General features: G+C 42.9%; 1 protein-coding gene across 1 annotated transcript; it reads left to right on the top strand.

Moving 5' to 3' along the window:
- Positions 1-660: 660 nt before the first annotated feature.
- Positions 661-22149, top strand: apln (apelin). The gene is made up of 3 exons (XM_034137313.1): positions 661-1241; positions 15045-15211; positions 18843-22149. Exons 1-2 carry the CDS (start codon positions 1175-1177, stop codon positions 15203-15205), a joined length of 228 nt encoding a protein of 75 aa, XP_033993204.1. The 5' UTR covers positions 661-1174; the 3' UTR covers positions 15206-15211; positions 18843-22149.
- The last annotated feature ends 402 nt before the right edge of the window (positions 22150-22551 follow it).

Genomic DNA, 22551 nt, shown 5'->3' on the forward strand with positions numbered 1-22551 from the left:
CAAGAAATTCAACCTTTCCTGTTGATTGTATGATTAAACAAATAAAACATATTTTTATAGCCGTTGCAGGGTGGTGGTTTTCTTGTGGCTTTTGTTTGTGGAAAGAATATAACCTTTGTAGCTAAATAAAACAAATGACTTCAGGGGCAGAGGAACCAATTGTGCGAGCAATGTAATCGGGTAGAGTCTGATACGTTTTTTCCGGCGGTTACTCACAGCGTCACGAACACTCACTTCAAACGACGTGAGTGATTTAAGCTATACCTTCAGCGCCACTGAGGGCAAAGAATAGTGAGGAAGAAAGGTCCTTACAGCTGGCATAGATACAAAAGCAGGAAAAAATGAACCTCATCTCACACCTTCCCTTCTTTCATCTACTTCCCCTAATAAGCTGGTATTTTGATTCCTGGATTCCTGGCAAGCCGCCCTGTTTGCAATTCAAAGAGTTTTCAACAAGAGCATCTGTTTGGGTATTATCATAAACCTGCATGCTCCCCCACCCTTCACCTCCCACCTCCCCCCTTTTCCCTTCCCTCCCTCCCTTTGCTACCGCTCCGCTCTTTCCTCTGCCGTGTGCACTTGCATGTTTGCTTGAAAAGGGGTGGAGAGCATGGGTGATGGTGGGGTTAGGGGGGCTTTTCCTTGACCCACAGAGTCAATGATACATAAGCCACATGACCAACTAGACTCATACAAACGCACGGAGGGACGCACACTTGGACAGACAGACCTGCAGGCTGACTTCCAGCACATTCACAGCTCCACTGAACTTGGCTCAGGCTGCCGTTTTTTTACTGACAGAAGAAAAGAAGAAACACACACACACCTCTGTGGGAGAGCTCAGATAAAGACGTGCCTTCGGTCTTGGAGTGGCGCTGTCACACACACTGATATACAAATACGCATTTAGACAAACACACAGCCACAGCCAGGGAGCCACCACACACATATTCCCACTAACTGACACACTCACTTCTCACACACAGGAGAGCAAACAGTCTCTCTCTCTCTCTCTCTCTCTTTCTTGCTCGCTCAGCTGCTCTCTCTCCCTCTCCCTCCCATCCACACACACACACACACACGCACACACACACACATACACACACACACACACACACACACCACTACAGTATATCAGCGAGTGACTAGCGGAGAGCCAGAGGGGAGTGCAGAAATGAATGTGAAGATCCTGACGCTGGTGATTGTGCTCTTGGTGTCTCTGCTGTGTTCTGCCAGTGCTGGTGAGTACAGGAGCGTTCAGCCTCATCGCCGGGCGTCTCGCTCTGCTTTCTATTTCTCTCTCTGTTTGCCTTGTGCTCTTGCAGGCATCTGTAGTTGATCAGTTACCCAGCATGGTTAGCCTTGTGTGGGCTCTAAAAGGCAGGAATATCAGCACCTGGCTGTATACAGTACTGCACTGCAGTGGTTATACTGTCTGCTATTGTGCTGCCATGGCTTTTTATGTTAAACTTGAATGTGAGCTGAGATTGATCATTTTCTTCCCTGCCTCACCTTGATGAAATCTTGGAACACTTGGAGAGGAAATATTGGTGTTGATGGACATGAATGTGTGGAGCTATGCCTGAGTGATAATAATGCTGTATGCATGGGTGATTGTTGTGGCTGTTATGAAATGTAAGATATGCATGGCACATGTTCTGTAAGGTGGAGTGATTCCGATTTATGTATGGCTTGATGTATTCCATCTGACCCAAGTGCTATATAAATCATTACATGACTGTGATTGTGCAGCAGGGCAACACAGCACCTATGCATGCTTGCCTCCTGTGGTGATGATAATGAGCACTGTAATTGTTGTATGCATCGATGAGGGAAACACAGATCCCAGATAGATGGATCGTCTCCTGAGGGGCTTGCCGCCTTGTCACAGTACATTTCCGTAAAGTGCTGCTGGGTCTCTGGAGCCATTGTTGGACTAGATATCAATTCCAGTGTGGATCTAAAACGTCTGATATTTAGAACAAAAACATTGACTCGGGACAATTATACAGGGGCAGGGCATATTCTCTCTCATTGCTGGTGGGAGGAAACGGGTTCTGAGATATGTGGCCGGGGGTTTAGTTTGGAGAGCGGTGGGCAGTCTGCAGATGTGATGCAGGTAACATTGTAGTGTGAAAAAACAACAGTTAGGCCTGTGTAAATGTCTGGGCCATTCTTGGGATTATCACCTACCCACTAACTATAGTGGGTAAGACACACAGACACACTGTGTTTAAATGTATTACATGGGAAAGATGCTGTGTAATATAAGATGTAGCATAGTGTATGATCATAAGATATAGGCCTAGGATTACTATTGAATGCTGTTAGACTATATGTTGCTAGGTGCTGTGCTTGTAAGATGCTGTGTAGACTTTCTGCTTGATGCTGTCCACTCTGTGTATCGATCCACAGCCACAGCACTCACCGTTCCCATGCTTCCCAGCAAATTCGTTTCAGCGACATGCTATTTTTGTCTGAGGCTCACAGCACATGAGTAAATGGGAAGCAATTATCTAGCATCATGGTCAGTGTCGTTTTTCACGCCCTGCGTGTGGCTAAGCATGTTCCACGCCTGAGAGCCCACCGGGCTACACCGGCGACGGGGAAAACAAGGCTGATGTGCCTCAGGCTTTCATGGGAGCTTATCCTTCTCAACGTTGTTCAAGTCATGCCGCTTGTGTGCCTCTCTGTTCCCCCGGCTGCTACTGTAGTACCAGAGCTCCATTGACATACAGGAAGAGAGAGAAAGGGATTGAAGAAGAGGAGGGGATGCAAGTGTGTTGCAGCGTTGATGGGTGTGGGGAGGGATGCTAGCTGGAGTGTGTCTGCGTAGCACAAGCCTCTGCTACAGTATGCGCTGTCGCGGGAAGGTGTCGGAAGAGGCTCTGCATGTAGGCAGTGGGTGTGAAGCCTTTCATCTTGAGACAAACGCTTTTCCAGTTCAGTGGGCTTTCTTTCTCAGGCATCTGTGTGTGGAAATGTGAGTCTGAGAAAGAAGATGCACAGCGACAGAGACAGCATGTGTATGTGTGTGTGTGTGTGTGTGTGTGTGTGTGTGTGTGTGTGTGTGTGTGTGTGTGTGTGTGTGTGTGTGTGTGTGTGTGTGTGTACTTGCAGGAAGCAATTCATATAAAGCTGAATAAAGGGTGGGGAAGTGTGCATGATTATATTTATGGATACATTTGCATATTAGCAAGAAGTCTTATAGTGCAACAGGCAATTCAACTCAACAACCTAATGCTACTCACAATATTCATTCAGTTCACTAAAAGAGCTGCTGTGGCCTTCTCTAGGTAATATTAGCATCCTTTAGCAGCGCACTTCAATTACCCATCCTTGAAAAGCACTCTGGCTCAAGAGTGGGCTCCAGCTTTAGACATGTGGTATCCATAATTCATCCCGAGGCCGATCACTCTTCCTCCCCGTGTAACTCTTAAGACTGGTATATAAACAGTCTGAAAACATCTCGTGTCTCACAGCCTCTTAAAAGATATCAAAGCTTCCTTTTTTTCCCCCATCATGGAAACACCCTGACAATCTTCACCTAGGGATGCTCAGGATAAAAACAATAGCAGCTGGCTCAGACATGCACACACACACACACACACACTTAAACACACAGAGGGTGTAATTGTGAGGCCTGGATTGAACAGGTGAGCCAGTAGTGAGTGTGAGCAGGGCACGAGGCCCAGATCAGAGCCATTATCTGGCAGAGGAATCGTCTGCTTAGGAAGGGGGTGATTTTATGAGAGCTGTCAGCAGTGCTATTATTCCGTATTAAACTTTGATGTATTGTTGGGGCTGGCTGCACCATCATGCATGCATACCGTACTGTAGCTTGCCATGCTCACCCCAGTGTTACGGGTCAATGTAATGAGGGCTACAGTACATGCAGCCACTCATTAAGGCTCCTCAGGGCATAAAACAGGGTGTGATTATTGTGTTAGCAACTTATATATATATGTATGTAAACCAACCGTAGCCAGGAAGCTTTAAATCATAATCCTAGGTTTTTCTAATGTGAAGAAGGTGTTTGTGCCTGTGGACGTGATTATGGCGGTTGTGGAGAGAACAAACACAGCTAAACTTTTCCAGATGTCCAGGAATAACATAAGAACAGTGGGCAAACATGTGTGTAAAAGGGGGAGAAGAGGTTATTACGGGATTATGGAGTATCACAGAGCCTTTTCCTTTTTTATTTGTAGGGGGGGAGGGGAGATCCTGAGCACTACCTGGGTTTATGTCACAGAAAAAAAAACACACACACATACAGAGGGTCGGATGAAATCTCTTTCATGAGGAACCTGGATTTCCTCTTCATGCAACATTACGACGAAATAGAGCCAGAAGCCGGAAGAAGCAGGGAAGTTTACGCTGCATACGATGCATACGACACACACACACAGACACACAGACACACAGACACACACACACACACACACACACACACACACACACACACACCACACACACACACACACACACACACACACACACACACACACACACACACACACACACACACACACACACACACACATACACACACACACACACACACACACACACACACACACACACACACACAGCAGCCAACCATTTAATATTATATATCTAGGGCATTTCTTACAACAGCAACACCCTTCCCTATTTAAAAAGAAAATATTTGATGTAGCTAATTTAAAAGGAGTAAAAGTTCATTCATTTGTTGTATATGGTTTATTTGATGCTAAATTGCCTCAAATTCTGTGAAGCTGCAGTGTAGTTTAGGCTGTTTCAATTGTTTGCGACTGCAGGGTTAGCGTTGGGGGTAGCCATCTTGGAATAATGTTTACACGTTCCGAAAGTCGGAAAAACTGTAGGTTTTCCCATTCTCCCTATTATGTTGGCATTAAACTGTGGTGGTCGATGTTGCAAATTAATAAGCAGATTTTGTGATAAAGTTCCTTGATTTGGCAGGTATTTCAAAAGCTGGATTTGATCTAACAATTACTATGTCAAAAATATTTGAGTTTCTGATACAAACTCATGTATACAGCAATATAATATTTGTCCATAGCGCCTTCCCCTGTAGGGTTTATACTATGCAACTCATTGTAGCTGTAAGTAAGTTTGAATGAGGAGGTTTTTTAAAAAGCACTCTGTGATAAACCCTTCACATCTGTATAATATCACCCAGCATGAGCTTGGTGAATGGCACTCCAAATTGCTCTGGAGGGGGTGGGAGTTGAGGAAGAGATTTAGTGAAAAATCATAACTCATTTGGTAGGGATATAAGCTAACCTTTGGGCTAACACTCCCTGGAGAGCTCAGCTGTTGAAGACTTTGGCATATGTGACTGCTGGGCTGCTGTAATGTAATTCAGAACCCTTTGAATGAATAAATCTACTCACTTAGATCTTCCCTTGAGAGCAAATGCAGTGAAGGAAAAAACAGCAAAAGTGGGAGTAAAAGACGGGCCAAGGGACAGAGAAATAAATAAAGGGTGGACAGGAAGAGAGGCTATCTGGGAGCTCAGAGGTTGTGTAAGCTTTCCACAGACGGGGAAGTCACGGCTACATCTAAAAACTCACAGCTGGTGATGAAGTCTGTCTTTACTAATTCACATGTGGAATGATGACACTTTTTGGCTGTATAGAAGCTAAACATGCTTAAACCTTGTAAAATGTAAATGAAATTCTGATTCCATTCTGATTCCTTATGTATATATGTCTGTTGCAGTCCAGACCCCCTTTTGAGGGCATAACCTGAAGGATTGGGGTAATGGGGGGGGTGTAAGGGGGTCCTGTGTTAACCAGACCTCATGTGATCACCAGACCTTATCCTCAGGCCCGGGGCGCTCCTTACAACTTAATTAGAGCCAGATATTCTCCAAAACTGCTCTGGTTTTCACTACTGACCAACATTAAAGTGATTTATGAGTCTCTTTTTGAACATTAAGTGTTACATTTACAGCAGTAGTCCAGCAGATCATATTCCTGATCAAGATCTGAGTGGACATTTTTATTAACGGTCTGCCAGACCGCAGGATAAATATTGCGGTCTTTAGGAATGCAGGTGCTTTAATTATTTTCATGCTCAATTTGTGGGAACCCAGAATTGAAAAATATGACTTCTGTGTATTGCTCTAGAGATGTCATTTGTGGTAGCCTTTCATACAGCAGCTAAACAGTATGTAGGAGTAGGAATGATTACTCTGGAGAACCAAATAAATATGGTTTAGGGTTTTGTCACTATTACCGTCAAACCTCTATAGGCGCCCTCATGGATCAGAGAGATTTCATATAACGTATGGCTAAAAGAGCTGCACAGCTGGCTGTTGTTAGGCAGTTTAAATCAGACAAGGGATTGCATTGCTGTGAGGATGGCGGTGTGGATTGGGGCTATGGATGGTGGAGAGGGATTCGGTAGCTTTGGGGTTCATTTATTGACGCGTCCGCTGGGATCCGCCTAAACTCCAAGCCTTAGGCAACAGGATGTGCACGTCACTTTATTCTCAGAGATTTATAGGACGTGGTGGTGCACCTCATGAGGTTTCAAACTGTCACGGACCTTATGTTCTTGGCTTTAATTGAAAAGCTTTAAAATACAAGATCTCTTACATCTTCCACAGAACTGGGGCCCTTCTGTGACAACACACAAATCACTCATTTATGAAATCATGCATTATTCAACACAAATGCTCCGTCTTTGATCACAAATGTTACTTTCCCTGGGAGAATATCGCACACACACACTGTTCCACGCTTAAAAGTTGATCAATCTAATGATCTGCCACTGACTAATAGCGTGGATCTCTCGTCTGCCTGTTTCCTGGATCAGGGCAGGGCCCCTCGCTGCGTCCCTCTGTCTCTGCTCAGGAAGGGAAGCCCTGCTCTGTGGGCCCCTTGAACATGAACAGATGTTTGTAAAAACAGGAGAGCAAAACAAGATATGGAATTTATAAACATGCATCAGGAAAACAGTTTATCCCAACAGCTGATGAAAACCTTGTCAACTCAGAGGGCCGATAGAAACTCAACTTAAGCTCACTTTCAGCAGAGCAGCTGAACCTGTCAGTAGAAATCCTCATGAATTATATATCTCCCCTAAATAGGTGTTACAGAATTGCTTACTATGTTTTATTGCTAACCTTGAGCCCAAGGTGCCTTTTTCCTGCTGTCCATATGCTAAGTTAACATTTCTGTTTTAGAAGACTGTCAAAGCAAAACAAGCGTACAATCCAAGCAGCAAGAATTACTGGCCCTTTGAGATGAGATAACATTTCATAAGTGTGTCTGTTTGATTAGAGATATGTTTATTTTCATTGCTTCAGTATCGCTTCAAAGCATTTAACCTCCAAAGTTATATATTACTAACCTATTAACAGACTTGGAAAAGGGCCATAATAAAACAATTATGTTGAGCGGAACTGAGTTGCTTTGGTTATGTAGTGTTATAAATGTAGTTTTGCATTCAGAATTAATAATAATAACAAGGGAAATGTTTCAAACTGAGAAAATGTAGGTCCTGAGGTTTTCATTTTTACATTAATTAAGAGATTTTCAGATGACTGATCGATGAGATGCATAACAACTGAACATATCTTAATGTATTAAACAGTTTTGTCCTTGTACATGTGATTTTGCATATACTCCCACTGTCCTTACTGTATATGCACCAATATCTCAAATAGTGATACCCTTTGTTGAGTTCATCTTTTCAGTTAAGCTTTAGCTGTTGTTGTTTTGTAATCTTGAGTGTGGTTGGAGTTACACAGTCTGATGCAATGTGGCTGCCTCTTTCCTTTAATAGTACAGTATAAGCTATAGGGAGAGACGATGGTCCCCTCGGGCTCTAAAAGCTGCAGTGAACCCGGCGCAGTGACGTTTCCATCCCTCTCTGTTTCTCCCACATTAAAAATGGGAGATTGCATGCAGGTTCACAGCATGGGGGGAGCGATGACACAGGAGAGGGAGGGGGCTGTGTTTCACATCTGATTAGCGTGCCCATGGAAACGGATGGTTGGAGGATCCCTTTGCCCTTGACATGCAATCTCTGGAGATCAGGGCAATCGTCAGTAGCCTTACCTGACTGCTGTACCTGCCATGCGCAAAAAAGGAAGCTTGCTGAACAGGAAACATCCACACAGGCATCTCTTCTGCAGTTTTGACAATACACGTTGTGAAAATAAACCTCCCCTCTGAGTTGTGTGATGTTTGCTTCTCTGCCTGATCAGTAAGCTCCAACCTGCAGTAACCTTATAGCCACAAATTCACCCCTTCAACTGGAGTGGGATTGTGAATAAACCAACAGGCAGTCAAGTGGTGAGGGGAGTCAGTGGCTTTATTAGCTGCTCGATAGCTGCTGCTGGACCCTTTGAACTCACAGCGCTCTGATCATAGCAGAGAACGCAGTCTCACACCTCATCATTTCATACACTCTCTAATTCAGGAGCATATATATCACCACACTTCACAGGTGGCTGGCTCACTCAAAGGGACATCTGCAGAGAGCCAGAAACCGCAGGGCTGCACAGTTTGTTTTTTATTTGTTCGGAACCTTAAGTGAGAGTCGGGGGTTGTTTTCCGAGCAGGTTGGACGAGGGGTTAAGATTAAAAACGGCTGTAAGTGGAGCAACTTTTGATGCACTGTTTCGTTTCCTCGCTGGAGTTTGTATAGACAAAGCAAGCCTTCAACTCAGCCACAAGCCCAGTATTATCACGGCACAACAATGCTGCATATCAAACAGTTACCAACATAAATAAAAGAAAGCTGCCGACCAAAACAAAACAACCCCCCCCTCCCCCGAGAGGAACACTCAGTCAGAGGCCAAGTGTGGTTACCCACAGAGGGAGGTTCAAAAACATCACAGTCACATTCAGAGGCTGTTCATGGATTCAGTCTCTGTGCAGTGAAATCTGGAAATTGAGAACCTGGTCGATTTCAGCTGACAATGTCATTCTTTTTGCTCTAAACTGAGCGCCTTTCATGGTGGCTGCCATGGTAACGTGGTCTGAAAGTCGGCATGCAATTGGTACCAGTTTCTGCCAAGGCCCAGACTTACTGGTAGGCATGCGATAAGCAGCATTTCCGACACTAAATGTTGGATTGTGAAAGCTGAACAACGAGGGATTGCCTCCTTAGTTAGGCACCGTTCCATATGTGCAGGATGAATGTGCGGGGAGGCTATCAGGCAGCGAGCAAATCCCCAGTATGATGCTGTAGCAGTGCTGAGGCTTATTGTAGGTTAAAAGAATGGTTGACTTGTATCTGGCACAATTAACACATCTCATCCATGGCTAAATAATCCTGATCCCCTAATGTGCTTATGCAGAGGGAAGCATCTTTGCCAATGACATGTCTGGCTGGCTGTGTGGGTTAGTATGTCTGTGGTGATGGCATGAAGGGATTCATTAGCCAAAGCTACTTTTAGTGAATGAAGTAGGGAGGCACACGATGGAGACAGCAGGCTGGCTCCTCCAACGTCATGGTAATAACCATGGCTACACACACTAGGGTATTTATTCTTCCTCTCCAACACTAACACAAATATTGCTCTGTTACCCATAAGGATTACACAAACACATAATGAGCTACAACTACCTCCCATATAGACACACATAATGCTGTTGTCTTTATATTACTGTGCAAGTCCTTGGTTTGTTTTTGCAATAGAAACACAATCTATTATTACATAGGGAAATGTTATGGAATGCTTTATTATTTATAGTGTTTATGGTATGGGAATAGTCCCAAACGTAACTGGAGTGTATTGACTTATAGTTTAATAAAACATGAAATACTACTTGTTGTGAACATTAATTGTGTTTTGCACAGCAACTGGCGCTGTGATGGTAGTATCCTACATGAATAATAGTGGTGTTTTTAATTGATGATTAATGTTGTTGAATCAAAACACACTCACTAGGAGAAGTCTTACATGCAGATGTATGGCAGGTATAATGTACAAAGTGTTCAGCGTTTTTGTAAAGAATGTTTACATTTGCTAAAAACCACTTAACAGAAAGTACAGCTGATGATGATGGGAACATATTGGCTTAGCAGGTTTTTGTTCATGAAGGGAAGGAATGGACAAATTAAACTTGAAACCAATCATGGCGCTAGGTTGAATGTTAAGGCAAAATTAATGTTAACGGTGGTGTTGATGCTGTAAAGTAAACGCTGAAATCAGTCAAATGTATCCTCTGGGGATAATGAATGTTTGTTTCATGTCAATCCATTTAACAGTTGTTAGGATATTTTACTCTACACCAAAGTGGTAAACCAACTATGCAGCTAGTACGTCTCAAAACATTATAGTGACCTATGAAGGAAATCCAGCTATGATTATTTATAAGGTTTTTGGATGCAATTTTTTATTGTTTGTAAAATCATACAGTGGGGCTTCACTCTTTTTATTTCAGTGCCAATCAATTCCCGTCATCGCAGCTGTCTGTGTACACGATATGTCTGAACAAACCACAGTGAGCAAGATTCATGGCGCAGGGTTGTCAGACAAGTGATGGCGGGACAGTAAAGAAACAAGAAGAGAGATGAAATGTTTTGAGACACTCACCCAGCTGAGAAAACGGATCAATGAGATTGCATACAATTGATTCATAATCAGTGTGACCGTGAGTGATGAGCAAGACAAGTAAACAAACAGATACGAATCAAGAGGACAATAAAATTCAATTTGTGGTGACACAGAGAAAATGCAACACAGCAAGGATTACATTTTGGTGGCCATGCTTGACCGTGCATGTCTACATTCGATGCAAGAGTTCCTAAACGTAGGCTACTTGTTGCTACATTTATACTCACAGACTTGTATCACTTAATCTCTTGTGTCATAGTGGCACAAATACCCTTTACTCTGTGGCTGCATTTACAAGCGGAGACATTTGTTATGTGGTTGTTTTGGCAGCCAATAAACACAAATCAGCTTTACAACTATTAATAAGCAGCTCCGGCCCATTTGCCATGCTGCCTGCGTTGCTGCATTGACACACAGCGCTGTGATGTACTGTCTGCTACTGCCAGCCGAGGGGGCCAGTTGATGAACTTGGCATTAAACCAGAGGACAGCCATTTCTCTTCTCTGACTGGATGGACAAGTGCTGGAAGATGTATAACTCTCCAGGCTCCACTGATGGACTCTTTGCAGCACCAACAGGGATAAGCTGTCAGTTTCCCGCTTCCCGCCGGGCCTTAATAAGACGGAGAGCCGGCCATTTAAAAAACACAACATAACAAATATCACCTCAGGAGGTGCTTGTGAATCTAGGGCGGAGAATCAGGGAGCAGCCAACCAGCTATTCATCTTTAGTCTGGAGACTGGCCAGTTTGTGACACTGTCAAATATTCTCCTCTCTGCCTGACCACTTCTACACTCTTCTCTTCAACCCTATCCTTCTTAAGGAGGCGGCAGAGGGTATGAGTAATAACCAGCATTCCTGAAATTCCACCTTTATTAAACTTTAATTAGGGAATTACCAAGTGGGGGAAGAAGTGTTGAGATTTGTAAGAAAAGGGCAAAAGCAGGGGTTCCAAGATCATCAGAAATAGATAACACACGTGTTGTTGTAAGACAAATGTTATCCTGCAATTTTACGGTTTGACCGACAGAACATAAACATGGGAACCTCTCATGGGAAAAGATCAAATGAGATACTATAGAGACTGGAACCAATTCCAGAGCAATAAGATAGATGAGATATCTTTGTTTACAGAGATGAACTATGCATTAACCAATGATAAACCTGCCATGAAAACAATCAAATGGTATTATCCAGATGCAACAGACACTGCCACATTTCATCTATACGAGCTCCTCTACAGATGGGTAGAAGCTAGCTGTTGCTATATGTCATGTCTGTCACGCTGAGATGCTTCCCTACAGGCTGCAGGGGTTAATCTATACTGCCAGTGTTATCACTGGGGCCCGGCTTATTTTTAGCAGCTTTCATTACACTTTTCTATCCTGTAGCCAGATTGGATGGGTTGAGATTTGTCAGGAGAATCATGAGATGTTCTCCCTTCAAACCACAGTGCAGCAGCTGACAGCTTGCTATGGCAGGAGACATCTAAATGGTCTCATTATGGACCTGGGTTATGACAGCCTGAGCCACCGTGTGGGAGAAACAGCACGAGTTGTGTGAGCCGAGGTACAATGACTTTACCTTCTTGCATTGCAGTGAGCTGGAGTGTGCATAGCCACTCCTAAACTAGCCATCGCTCAAACATCAGCTGCAGTCGGGAGATGTGTAGCACTGTAGCTACAGCAGGTATAACTGTGAGACATTTATGTGTCAGTATGTTTTAAACAGTGCTTGTTGAATGGTCAAACGTGGTTACCATGCTTTGTAATGGAGTCTTTTTTACTGCTTCATCACCATCCATATGTATAGCCTACCAACAATGTGTTTATTATTATATTGTTGAGTGCACAATATTTTCATAGATCAAGCCACTTGCTGTAAAAAGAATTACAGCTAAACTTGAAGAATGTTCAAGTCTACTTAAGGGTCACTGGTGGACAATCCAACTCAACGACTTTCAGCCCTAGAGCTAAGGGAGGATTTGACCTTCTCTCTGTAGCTGTTTTTTTTTGCAATGAATTACTTCTGGCACTTTTCCATTTATATAACCAAATGCAAAACTATTTTAAAAAATAATCTGAAAATGTGAATAAGTAATGTCTGTTTGACCACGTTCAGGCTTTACACAACACAATCAAATTGGACCATTTGAATCATCTTACACAACTTCAGACGTAATACTGCGTACAAACTAGATTGTTTTCGAGCATACAGTTATGGCACCTTAAATACAGAAGACTGCAGTCCTGAGTTTCTGTGTGTTCTAACGCTTTCAGCAGAAAGAAGAAGAAGGCCCCCCCCATAACACTCAACACAGTGTTTTCACATTGAACCCCCTGGATTTGAAAGAAATGAGCTGAAAGCCTTCAGAATGTGTCAAAGTCCCTCATTCACAGTGTATCTGGAGCAATAACAAAAGGATAATGCACAGATTAGTGCTCCTCGGGGCAAGATGGGCTTAAGATGCGGAAATATGCAACACAGTCTTTCCCTGCTGCAAATGAATTAGCCCACTGTTCACCCACAAATATAGTGTGTAATGTGCTTGCGGAAGAAGCTTAGTGTGGATGTGGAACTTGAGATGTCTGGCATTTCAGGGATATACATTGAAAACATTCAGCAAGCTGTCTAGCTCAGTCATGCAGTTCGCCGTTATTTAAACCTGAAAGCTGGAAACACTTGTATTTTTCCTCTTTTTCTACTGAGAGTTGTTCTTTCAAAAAGGTTTTCAAAATGCCAGAGCTGAAGGTCAATAATTAAGAGAGGCTGGAGAGAGACTTTGCTTCCTAATGGTGTTTTTGAATTCTCCACTTGAAGAAAGCTGCCCTCAATTCAAACATGTTGATCTTTGCTATTAAAGGAGAGTGTTTTGAATGCAGTAGAGACAGCATATAACAGCATAGACACTGACGGATGAAACCAATGGTACGGATCTAGGGATCATCATGGCTTTTGTAAGCTGCTCAAGTGCTGTCCTCAGTATACTTGCCGCTTTTCCCAACCTCTACAGTTGACTAGTTGACTTATCTTAAGCCATGTCCTCACCCGAGCCCTCATAAACTGGACTAAGGTCAATCTGTCGGGAATTCTAAAAATGGTGCCCGTGTCTCTGAGGAAAGGGGACAGGAATGTCATGACCCCATGTGAGTGATGTCAATCTGCTTTTTGAAGGGGAAATGGCTAACAGAAATGTGTATTTTCTTTGGCGAAAAGAGGGTTAGTTTGGCTCTGAAGAAGCTTTAGAAATGTAGAAGGGGTGTTCGAAGCGGTTTTCCATCAATTTGACCTATTAAGTTATTTGAAGAAATAATAATTTTGTGTTAAAGGGTTATCTGGGCTTGGTTTCAACACGGAATAAGCCTATTACAAACTAGAGTCGTGGCATTTGAGAAGTGGTTATTTAAGAGGCTTGGTTGGCATTATGGGTAAGTTAGGATCCAGTATTTAGGATTTGAACCCATACTTTGGACTAGAAATCAGAATTTGAATTGTAATTTGTCTCTTGTGATTCCTTCAAACTAGCATCACCTGCTAAAAAGATAGAATACCACTTTTATCACATCTACACAGCTCCATTAACTTACATTCTTTATGAGATGGATAAAGGTTACCTTTATAAATGTCAATTGAACTGTTGCGTCACTGTAAGTAATACATACAAAGAAATGGCCACTGGGATATTCAATTACTTTAACATGCCATAATAAAAGCCCAACTCTGCTTTTCCTCAATTTTTATTGGACTTAATAACTGGCTGCAGTGTGAAAGATCACCCACATTAAATATCCGATTACAAGTTGAGATTACTGTGAAACAATCTGGAAGAATATCTGTGTTTCCAAGAGAAGGTCTTTCAGTTTGCAATAGGTTAAGAGGTCATAGAGACACTTAAGGTGGACCAAACCATTTGGAAAAGAGGGGCTTAGAGGGATCAGGCCACACTTATTGAGAGATGACTGAGAACATCTGGGATCGTTCCCAAACACACATGTACTCACACACCACCTAACATTCACACACATTCTCACACAGACGCAGCGTTATTAAACTCATCTCTAATCTCGGATCAAACACTGCGACAGGATGCACCTCCGCCAGGTCTGTTGCTGGGCGGCGTTTGTAATCTTGAGGGAGAGTGACAGAGACATGAGACACGAGGGTTTCGGTTTCCCCCGTCTATCTGCTTGGCTTGGGTTCCACCGCGCTGACTTGATGAACTACAATGCTGGGTGGGCTTAAAGAGGCCCACACACACTCTCACACACTTATCTATACATGTCTCTTGTTTCCTCATCCATTACCACTGTGATCCCTCTTTGGATTTTGCTACACATTTTCCGTTGGCACTGATGGACTAAGCAGATAATCAAAATGTGATACTCTGGGTGAGAAGAGGCTGTGAAATGCCATTTTCTGGCGAGGTTATCTAATTGCTCTCTCCTCTGTGTGTGTCTTCCAGGTCCCATGGCCTCCACAGAACATGGCAGAGGGCTGCAACAGGCGGCCACAGTCAGAAAAATTGTCCAGCAAAACCCTGGGAGGGGTAGCCACAGACCAGCCGGCTGGAAGAGGAGACGCCCACGACCACGTCTTTCCCACAAGGGGCCCATGCCGTTCTAGAGCAAGGTGAGTTTATAGCAGTCAGAGGTGAATAGACGCTCGTTAGGTTTAGTCTGGCAAAGCATGCAATCAAACCTGTGATTATACGGTCAGTAAAAGTGGATTCTCGTAAAAAACTATGTGCTATTCTCTCCTGCATTTGACCAACTTTCTGTCAAGTCAGAGCTACTTGTTTCTCGAGGGAATATGAGCCAAAGCACTTTCCGAAATATCAAATCATATCATATCTGCTGACTAGTGCGGAAACAATTTCAAAAATACATTTCTAAGTGGTCTAGCTGTTGAGTCTTAAAATACTTTGTTGGCAGAATCAGTAGTTTCAGTGACGAAAGGGAAACTCTTACAGGAACACTGGGAGCTCAGCAGCCAAACTCAACTCCACCACAAGGATGTTTTTGTTGGCATTGAGAATAAGTGCATGTCTTAACAGATTACTGGACTTTAGCCTAGCTGCATGCCTTAGTAGTACAGGGTTTGTTTTTAAGGCACGTCATTTATTTCCTCATGTGGGAGACAGTTATACTTAGAAACCCAAGCTTTGAGTCAATTCAGCTAGCATAACTCTTTTCTCTCCATCTCATTAAGTAAATTAAACCCTTTTACCAAAGATAACACTTTTAAGAGTTGGGTTTCATGGCGGCGGCGACGCTTTTCCCGTGAAATAATGTTTAACTTGCTGTGAAGTAAAACAAGCCTTTGTGTGAAAACTCTTTCATCCAAAATCAGAGACAATATTTGACTTTCAAACTATTCAAAGTATAGTTTTATTTTCGGAACCAAAACAAACTCTCTGTATTTCTAGAAAAACAGATCAAGCTTCATTGAGAAACTAAATCATAATGCAAGTAATTAAACAAGATAATTACATTACATTGCATTTAGCTGACGCTTTTATCCAAAGCGACTTACAATAAGTGCATTCGACAAGAAGATACAAACTTGAAGAAAACAGAATCATATAAGTACATCAGGTTTCAGAGCCAAAACATTTCAAGTGCTACTCAACTGGCTTTAGATAAGCCAGTCCTTTGTTAGTATATAAGTGCTTTGATAGTAATTTTATTGCTCGAAGTGGAGTCGAAAGAGATGAGTTTTTAGTCTGCGCCGGAAGATGTGTCCTGATGTCAATGGGGAGCTCATTCCACCATTTTGGAGCCAGGATAGCAAACCGACGTGTTTTTGCTGATGGGAACTTGGGTCCCCCTCGCAGTGCGGGTGCAGCGAGCCGTTTGGCTGATGCAGAGCGGAGTGCACGTGCTGGGGTGTATGGTTTAACCATGTCCTGGATGTAGGAAGGGCCAGATCCATTCACAGCATGGTACGCCAGTGTCTTGAAATGGATTCTAGCAGTTACTGGAAGCCAGTGAAGGGTTAGGGTTAGGGTTTACATGATCAAATGTACAGTGTATAAAGATTAAAACTCTCCATGCAGATGGTAGCATATATCTGTGAATTGAACAAGAGCAGTACGAACTTGCATTAAGAAGGGCAAGACCCATTCATATGTTTCTCCCAGACGCCGTGAGAGACAGGGAAACTCAGCAAGACACAATATCCCTGCAGGAGGTGCCGACTATACAACACTGACCTGCAGAGGGTCGCCATAAATTAAAGCCATAGTGAGAGGAGGCTGCAGCCAGAGAGTGTCAAGGCATGGTTAATCAGTTTTGAGGAAAAGAGACCAACGCTATCGAAGATTGGAAGCTCCTTTCTCTAAAGCAGGTTTTACAATCTATAGCGAATTCTCGATCATTCTTTTTTTTTGAATTTTTCAAAAGGTCAGACTTTTTTTGTACTCCTTTTATCAATAAGGGGCTTTAGAGGCTCAGCACAAAGGTGAAAACAATGAGTAAGAACAGAGTCAGGGAAGTCTACCCTTGAAGGACAACGTGGGTCCTCCAACTTTCCTCAGTCTGCCAATAAAATGTGAGAATCCTCTCTGTTCGTGGAGTATTCAGAGCTTGCAGTGTTTAGTGCCAGAATGCTGGCCACAAATACGGGGAGCTTCAGGAAGTTGTGAAGCTCAGTAAAAGTGAACGGCTCAGTGAGTCACAATGCTGTCTTTGCAAACACCTCTTAAACCACAACACGCTCAAGATTTCCTTTTTTTGTCTGCTTCCCACTCGGCTCCTCTCATTCTTGTGAAGTTCATAGTTCAGCTCATTCAAGAGCTTTTTCACATACCATGCTAATTTACCCCGACGTGACCTCAGTGGGAATCAAGCTGTCCTTCAGCAGCGGTTTAGAGGTAACACTACCAAGAGTCACAGAGTAAATGATCCAAGGAATAAACTTCTTCACAGTTTAGTCCCAGTTTGTTCTTTATGCCTCAGTATGATGTATAATGACGGAAGGAATTCATTCTCATCTGGCATCAACCTACCCAACAGAATGATTTGAAAGCCTTTGTTCTTCCTCGTGTCCTGCGTTCTTCTTCAGTTTGTGCTGATGATGGGAAAAACACCTTCTGGAAGCAGCTGGAGATGCATTTTGTTTGATCAAAGCTAGGAGACATCCAGCTGAGAGCTGGTGAGACTCACGCAGACAGACTGTATGTGGATGTCATTATTATCCTGAGTGTAATTACTGCGCTGCTGAAGTAGAGTTTAAGACCAATGATTAACTTCACAGTGTCTGTCCACTGACTCGATGCTGTTTAGCTACATTCCCCCTTTTCAGTGTCAAGAGCAGCTCATCTCTTATTTTCTTAGAACACCTGAGGCAAAGCTTGACTTTTCATCATTACATATTCCAGATGTGAGAGAAGAACGATGGTGACCCAGGTCATCCTCTTTGTGCGTCCCAGTAGACTCAGTTTCGAACGCGCTATAAGGACTCTTGGATCTAAGCTGTGCCTGTCTAAAAGACGACAGGATATTACAGATTTAGAGCCGCGGGCAATTTATGAAAGCCCCTTGAGAACCCCGAGTGTGCGTAAGCTCAGTGCACAAGTCTTTCATCAAAACAATATAGAGCAGGTCTGCATCTCTTCCCATACATTCACTCTGTTATGTAGAGTGACTTCAAGGGGCTGCTGCACTGAGATCATTCCGTAGACCGGAAAAGCACAAAGACGACAACAAACAACATCTCAATGGAGATTAGACACGCGGAACATCAGTTCTCGGGGCATTACATGAACGCAGAAATATGCCAACTTGAAACAAGAGCAGACGCTTATCAGTGAATGAATGTTGTTGTCATGCAACAAAGCTTACTTGTAGTACACATCTGCAATCTCGGAAATGATCACAGAACAAGAGCAGATTAAAGGCGAAGGGAGATCAAAGATGTCCTCATTGTTAAGGAATGATCCAACGCCCCTAGCGTAGCGTAGCGGGGTGCTTGTGCTTTAACGGCGAGATATACAATTGTTTTTCTTACTCCCTGTCGCATTTTCCAATCAACACCATGAAATCTGTCTGGAACATGTCTGGGATAACCTTTTCTTAACTTGTTTCTAGTTTTTGCAAGATAACATAAAACACATTGAACGCTCTGGGAGAAACTCCCTGAGGGGCATGCTTCTAGGAAAGGAAATTCAAATGTCTGCAGAACTGAAATTATTGTTAGGAAGCAAAAAAGATAAACACATGCTAATGGCTCTTTCTCTTGTGTTTTTGTTCCTGTTTTGCAGGCACTGCTTTGAGCGCCCTCCCCCAGGTTCTGATTTCTATGCTCTTCCTTTGCCTTGGGGGGCCTTGCAATGAAGGGCCTACGCTTGCCCAGCCTGAAGAGTGATGTCCATAGCACCTGCTGGTTCTTCAAGCAACTCTTGTCCACAAAAAAATCAGGACAAGCCGCTCACCCTCAGCTCTAGGAGGATTTGGGGGGCAGGGAAAGGGGGTTGGGGGGGGGGTATGGAGCCCGAGCTATCAGACTCTATTTCTCTGTCTCTCTCTTTCTCTTACTCTCACTCCCTCGCTACTTATCTATCTCTGTCTTCTCCCAAGTGTTTTTTTTTTTTTTTTTCACATTTTCTATCATTTGCTTAATAGATCTCAATCATAGAGTGTCTCACACACTTTGCATGACATGTGGTGGAGAGGGAGCCCGGTCAAAACAATCTGAGTCTTAAAGCATCTGTCATTTCTCCACGGTGTGTTATTCCCATCCCTCAGATCCAAGGTTACTTCAGCCGCAGATTTCATTGCTGTGTAGCTACTTAACAGCTTTACTAGTGGCAGAGGGCGCTGGTTATGTGGAAGGGCAGGGTCCGTTTAATAGTTGACGATAGTAGGTTCACTTATTGTTCTCTGGATGTCTGCTGCAAGAAGGAATTCAAAGTTGAAATTGGAGGACATTTGATGACACTATATTAATCACTTAAAGATCATTTTTAATAGTGCTTTGTACCTCCTAACACATTCTACATGCAGATTGGACTAAAAGAGAGCACCTATTGTCATACAATCCATTAAAGTGACTAAATAATTATTTCATTTAGGAGATTCTTAATCCAAAGCTATTTTGGTGTTTCTCATTAACACCTTGGGGGGTTTACTGACACGCTCAAGGTTACTGTAACATAGCCCACCTTGGATGAGTCTTTTGACCCCATATCCCAATCCTGTGCCCAACCCCCAGCCTTCTCCCCACACTGCTGCCCTGCGCGGCTGCTCTTCACGACTGTTAACTGGCAGGGGAAGTCTGCTCCACCGACGGGCTGCCTTGCCTTTTAATGAAGTGCCAAATAATAACCTTCTCCACAATGCTGCCAGAAACGAAGGAATAAAAGGTTAGGGAGAAACACATTACCTCTTGTTTAAAGTCTCAATACACTGACACATTATGCATTTTACATTTCTGCAAACAGAAATCCCACGTGAGACAATGTTAGCAAGGAGGACAGTTAATTAGACCCAAAAAAAGGAAGGAGAAGAAACAGCTAATATCAGCTCAGTTAATATTCCACCACGATCAGCCTACCATTAGTGCTCTGGCTGTTTTAATATTCAGCATAAGGCTGGTTTGACCCTTTGACCGAAATCTTTCACCAACGAAATGCTATGCCTTTCCATCATACTGGAATATATTACTGTTTAGGTTTATTCCTGTGTTTAAGTAGTTGTATTTCTTTTTTCTCAGGGTGCTGTGATAGAAGCTTGTACTAGAGCAGTCTATTTTGTGCATTTATTTAACAAAACACAAACATACAGTACATTAAAAGCATATATGAGCATATTTTCGTATATTTCCTTACTCTCCCTCTATGTATTCAACAATATAGCCATGTATCCAGATTCAGTCGTTTCTAGTCATCATCCTTTCCCTACATTATGTTGGGTACAGTTGCCTTTCTAGTCTGCCCTACCACAGCACAGGTGGTCGTGGCTTTGATCATTACGCTCATTAAATCCTGGAGTTAATCTTTCTCAGATGGATCTCCCCAAGGCTGGCCGGGGCCACTTAGTCTGAGCTCATTGTTAAATTGGCTTAGACTGAAACCACACCCTTCCCCCTTGTCCAATCCTCAAACCCCGCTGATTCAGTGTGTTAACATTGTAACATATTAGGACTGTAACCTGTAGAGCAGCCACCATCGTTCTTTGTGTGTTAGGTGTGCCGGAGCAACTTCAGAGTTGTTGTTTTTAACTAAGATATTAGTTGAAATTCTGTCCACTGCGATCCAATCAGTACACACTCCTGTTTCAAGCAACTGGCAGGTTAACCTAGATATTTCAAACACCTTTCCCTCTCGCCATGTCTCATGCAAATATTATAATAAATAGTGGAGTCTTCTCAGCCCCAGAATGAGAAGCTTTTATTAAGAGAGCATCTTAAATCACAGTGGTAATCCACCCAGCCAAGATCACCTTGATTAAAAATGTATTAAATCCTTGGGCACTGTGAGGAGTAATAATTTCAGTTTCACCATTATTTTTTCATACCCTCTCAGACAGAGATGTAGATTTCATTAATGCTCCACGGGAGAGAGACAGCTTGGCTCAGGATGTCTCATGTATTATTGGAGAAGATAGTAGGAAGATATGAGCTGGGGATAAAAGTTCTAAGCCGCTGGAGTTTGGATGCTGGAAGTAGACTGGGTCATGTTAAGGGGTTCAAATCAATATTTCCCCATCTCAGAAGTTATTGTTACGGAGCCGAGCAACGTCTGTAACCGCACTGTTCTTCATGAATGTATCCTCACCATCTGCACCAGCCATGCTGCCCTTTCAGAGACCAGAGCAAACCTATGTTTATGTAAAATACTCTTTTTAATCTTGGTCTGGTTATTAGTTAATTCCAAAAATAATTCAAAAGCCAAATATCCCACTGATCCAAAGCCTCCGGTGTCAACTAGTCCCAACTAATAGACGTGGCTTTGCTCCAAGACTTCTCTGTTTGGGTTTGCAAGGCTGCACTTTTGCAATTCCATTATGCTGCTGGAGAAATACACCCTGAAAACAAGAGTCTCTTGGTATGGAATGGTTTTCCAGTGTATTGTGACAATTTTTTTTGTCTGATTCTTGTCTAGCTGGTTGTCCAAAGCTTACTTTTTTAAATACAGTGTGAAAAGCTGTATGTTTTGTGGATGTAACAAAATAGAAAAGTAGTCTGCAGCACAATGTCGTGGACACGTGAAAGCTTTCAGGCATTCTTTTTTTCTAGATCATAGCCCACAGCCCTCCCCTGCACATCAGGTTAATGGGCCTTGTGGTGTGGAAGGACAAGCACGTCCAGGCTCAAACTGAAATGGTAAACCAATACATTATGCTCGGGGAGCAAAACCATTTTCCTTAATGGTCTTTTCCAGCAAGGCTTACACAAGAGAAACGATTCCTATCCTCTCAATGTTTCCTCTCTAGTTCCTCTTCTCTGTGACCATCACAAGGCCTGAGTAATGTTCCTATGCACTTGTTAGCATGTTTTCCTGGTAGAAAAATGTTTGTTCTGAAAACTTGCCCCTTTGTGTTTAGTTATTTTTGTCCAAATGCATTTGGCTGGGAGTGTGTAAAAAGTGGGGATGACAGGTGGAGACAGATATAAGCTAGCAGCAAGTTTTAAAATATTAGCTTAGCGATTGATCTCTGTTTCCTAATAGCTATAAACACAAGCCCCACGAAAAATGACAAAAGGAAAACACAAGGTTTTTATGTTCCAAATCATTCTACCAGATACAATTCCTTTAATATGACACTGAGCTCAAACATTTGACTCATTGTAGAATTGGAAACAGAGTTGGCACGCAACACATTCCATGATTTTACCTTGTGAATCTCTAAGCCCATCAAACTGTATCGTGTTGGCCTTCAGAGTGGGTGTCTGCAAGATCAAGTGGCTGATATTCAATCCAACGCATTCACACATTTCCACCGGCTGGGCAATCCAAACGATAACTAGAT

The sequence above is a fragment of the Trematomus bernacchii genome, unplaced genomic scaffold (assembly GCF_902827165.1).
Source record: "Trematomus bernacchii unplaced genomic scaffold, fTreBer1.1, whole genome shotgun sequence".
Classification (NCBI taxonomy): domain Eukaryota; kingdom Metazoa; phylum Chordata; class Actinopteri; order Perciformes; family Nototheniidae; genus Trematomus; species Trematomus bernacchii.

Excerpts from the sequence above, each read along its gene's own strand:
- apln (XM_034137313.1), top strand. The coding sequence starts at position 1,175 with ATGAATGTGAAGATCCTGACGCTGGTGATTGTGCTCTTGGTGTCTCTG. Across the intron at positions 1,242-15,044 it reads GCTGTGTTCTGCCAGTGCTG|GTCCCATGGCCTCCACAGAA; the intron begins GTGAGTACAGGA and ends TGTGTCTTCCAG.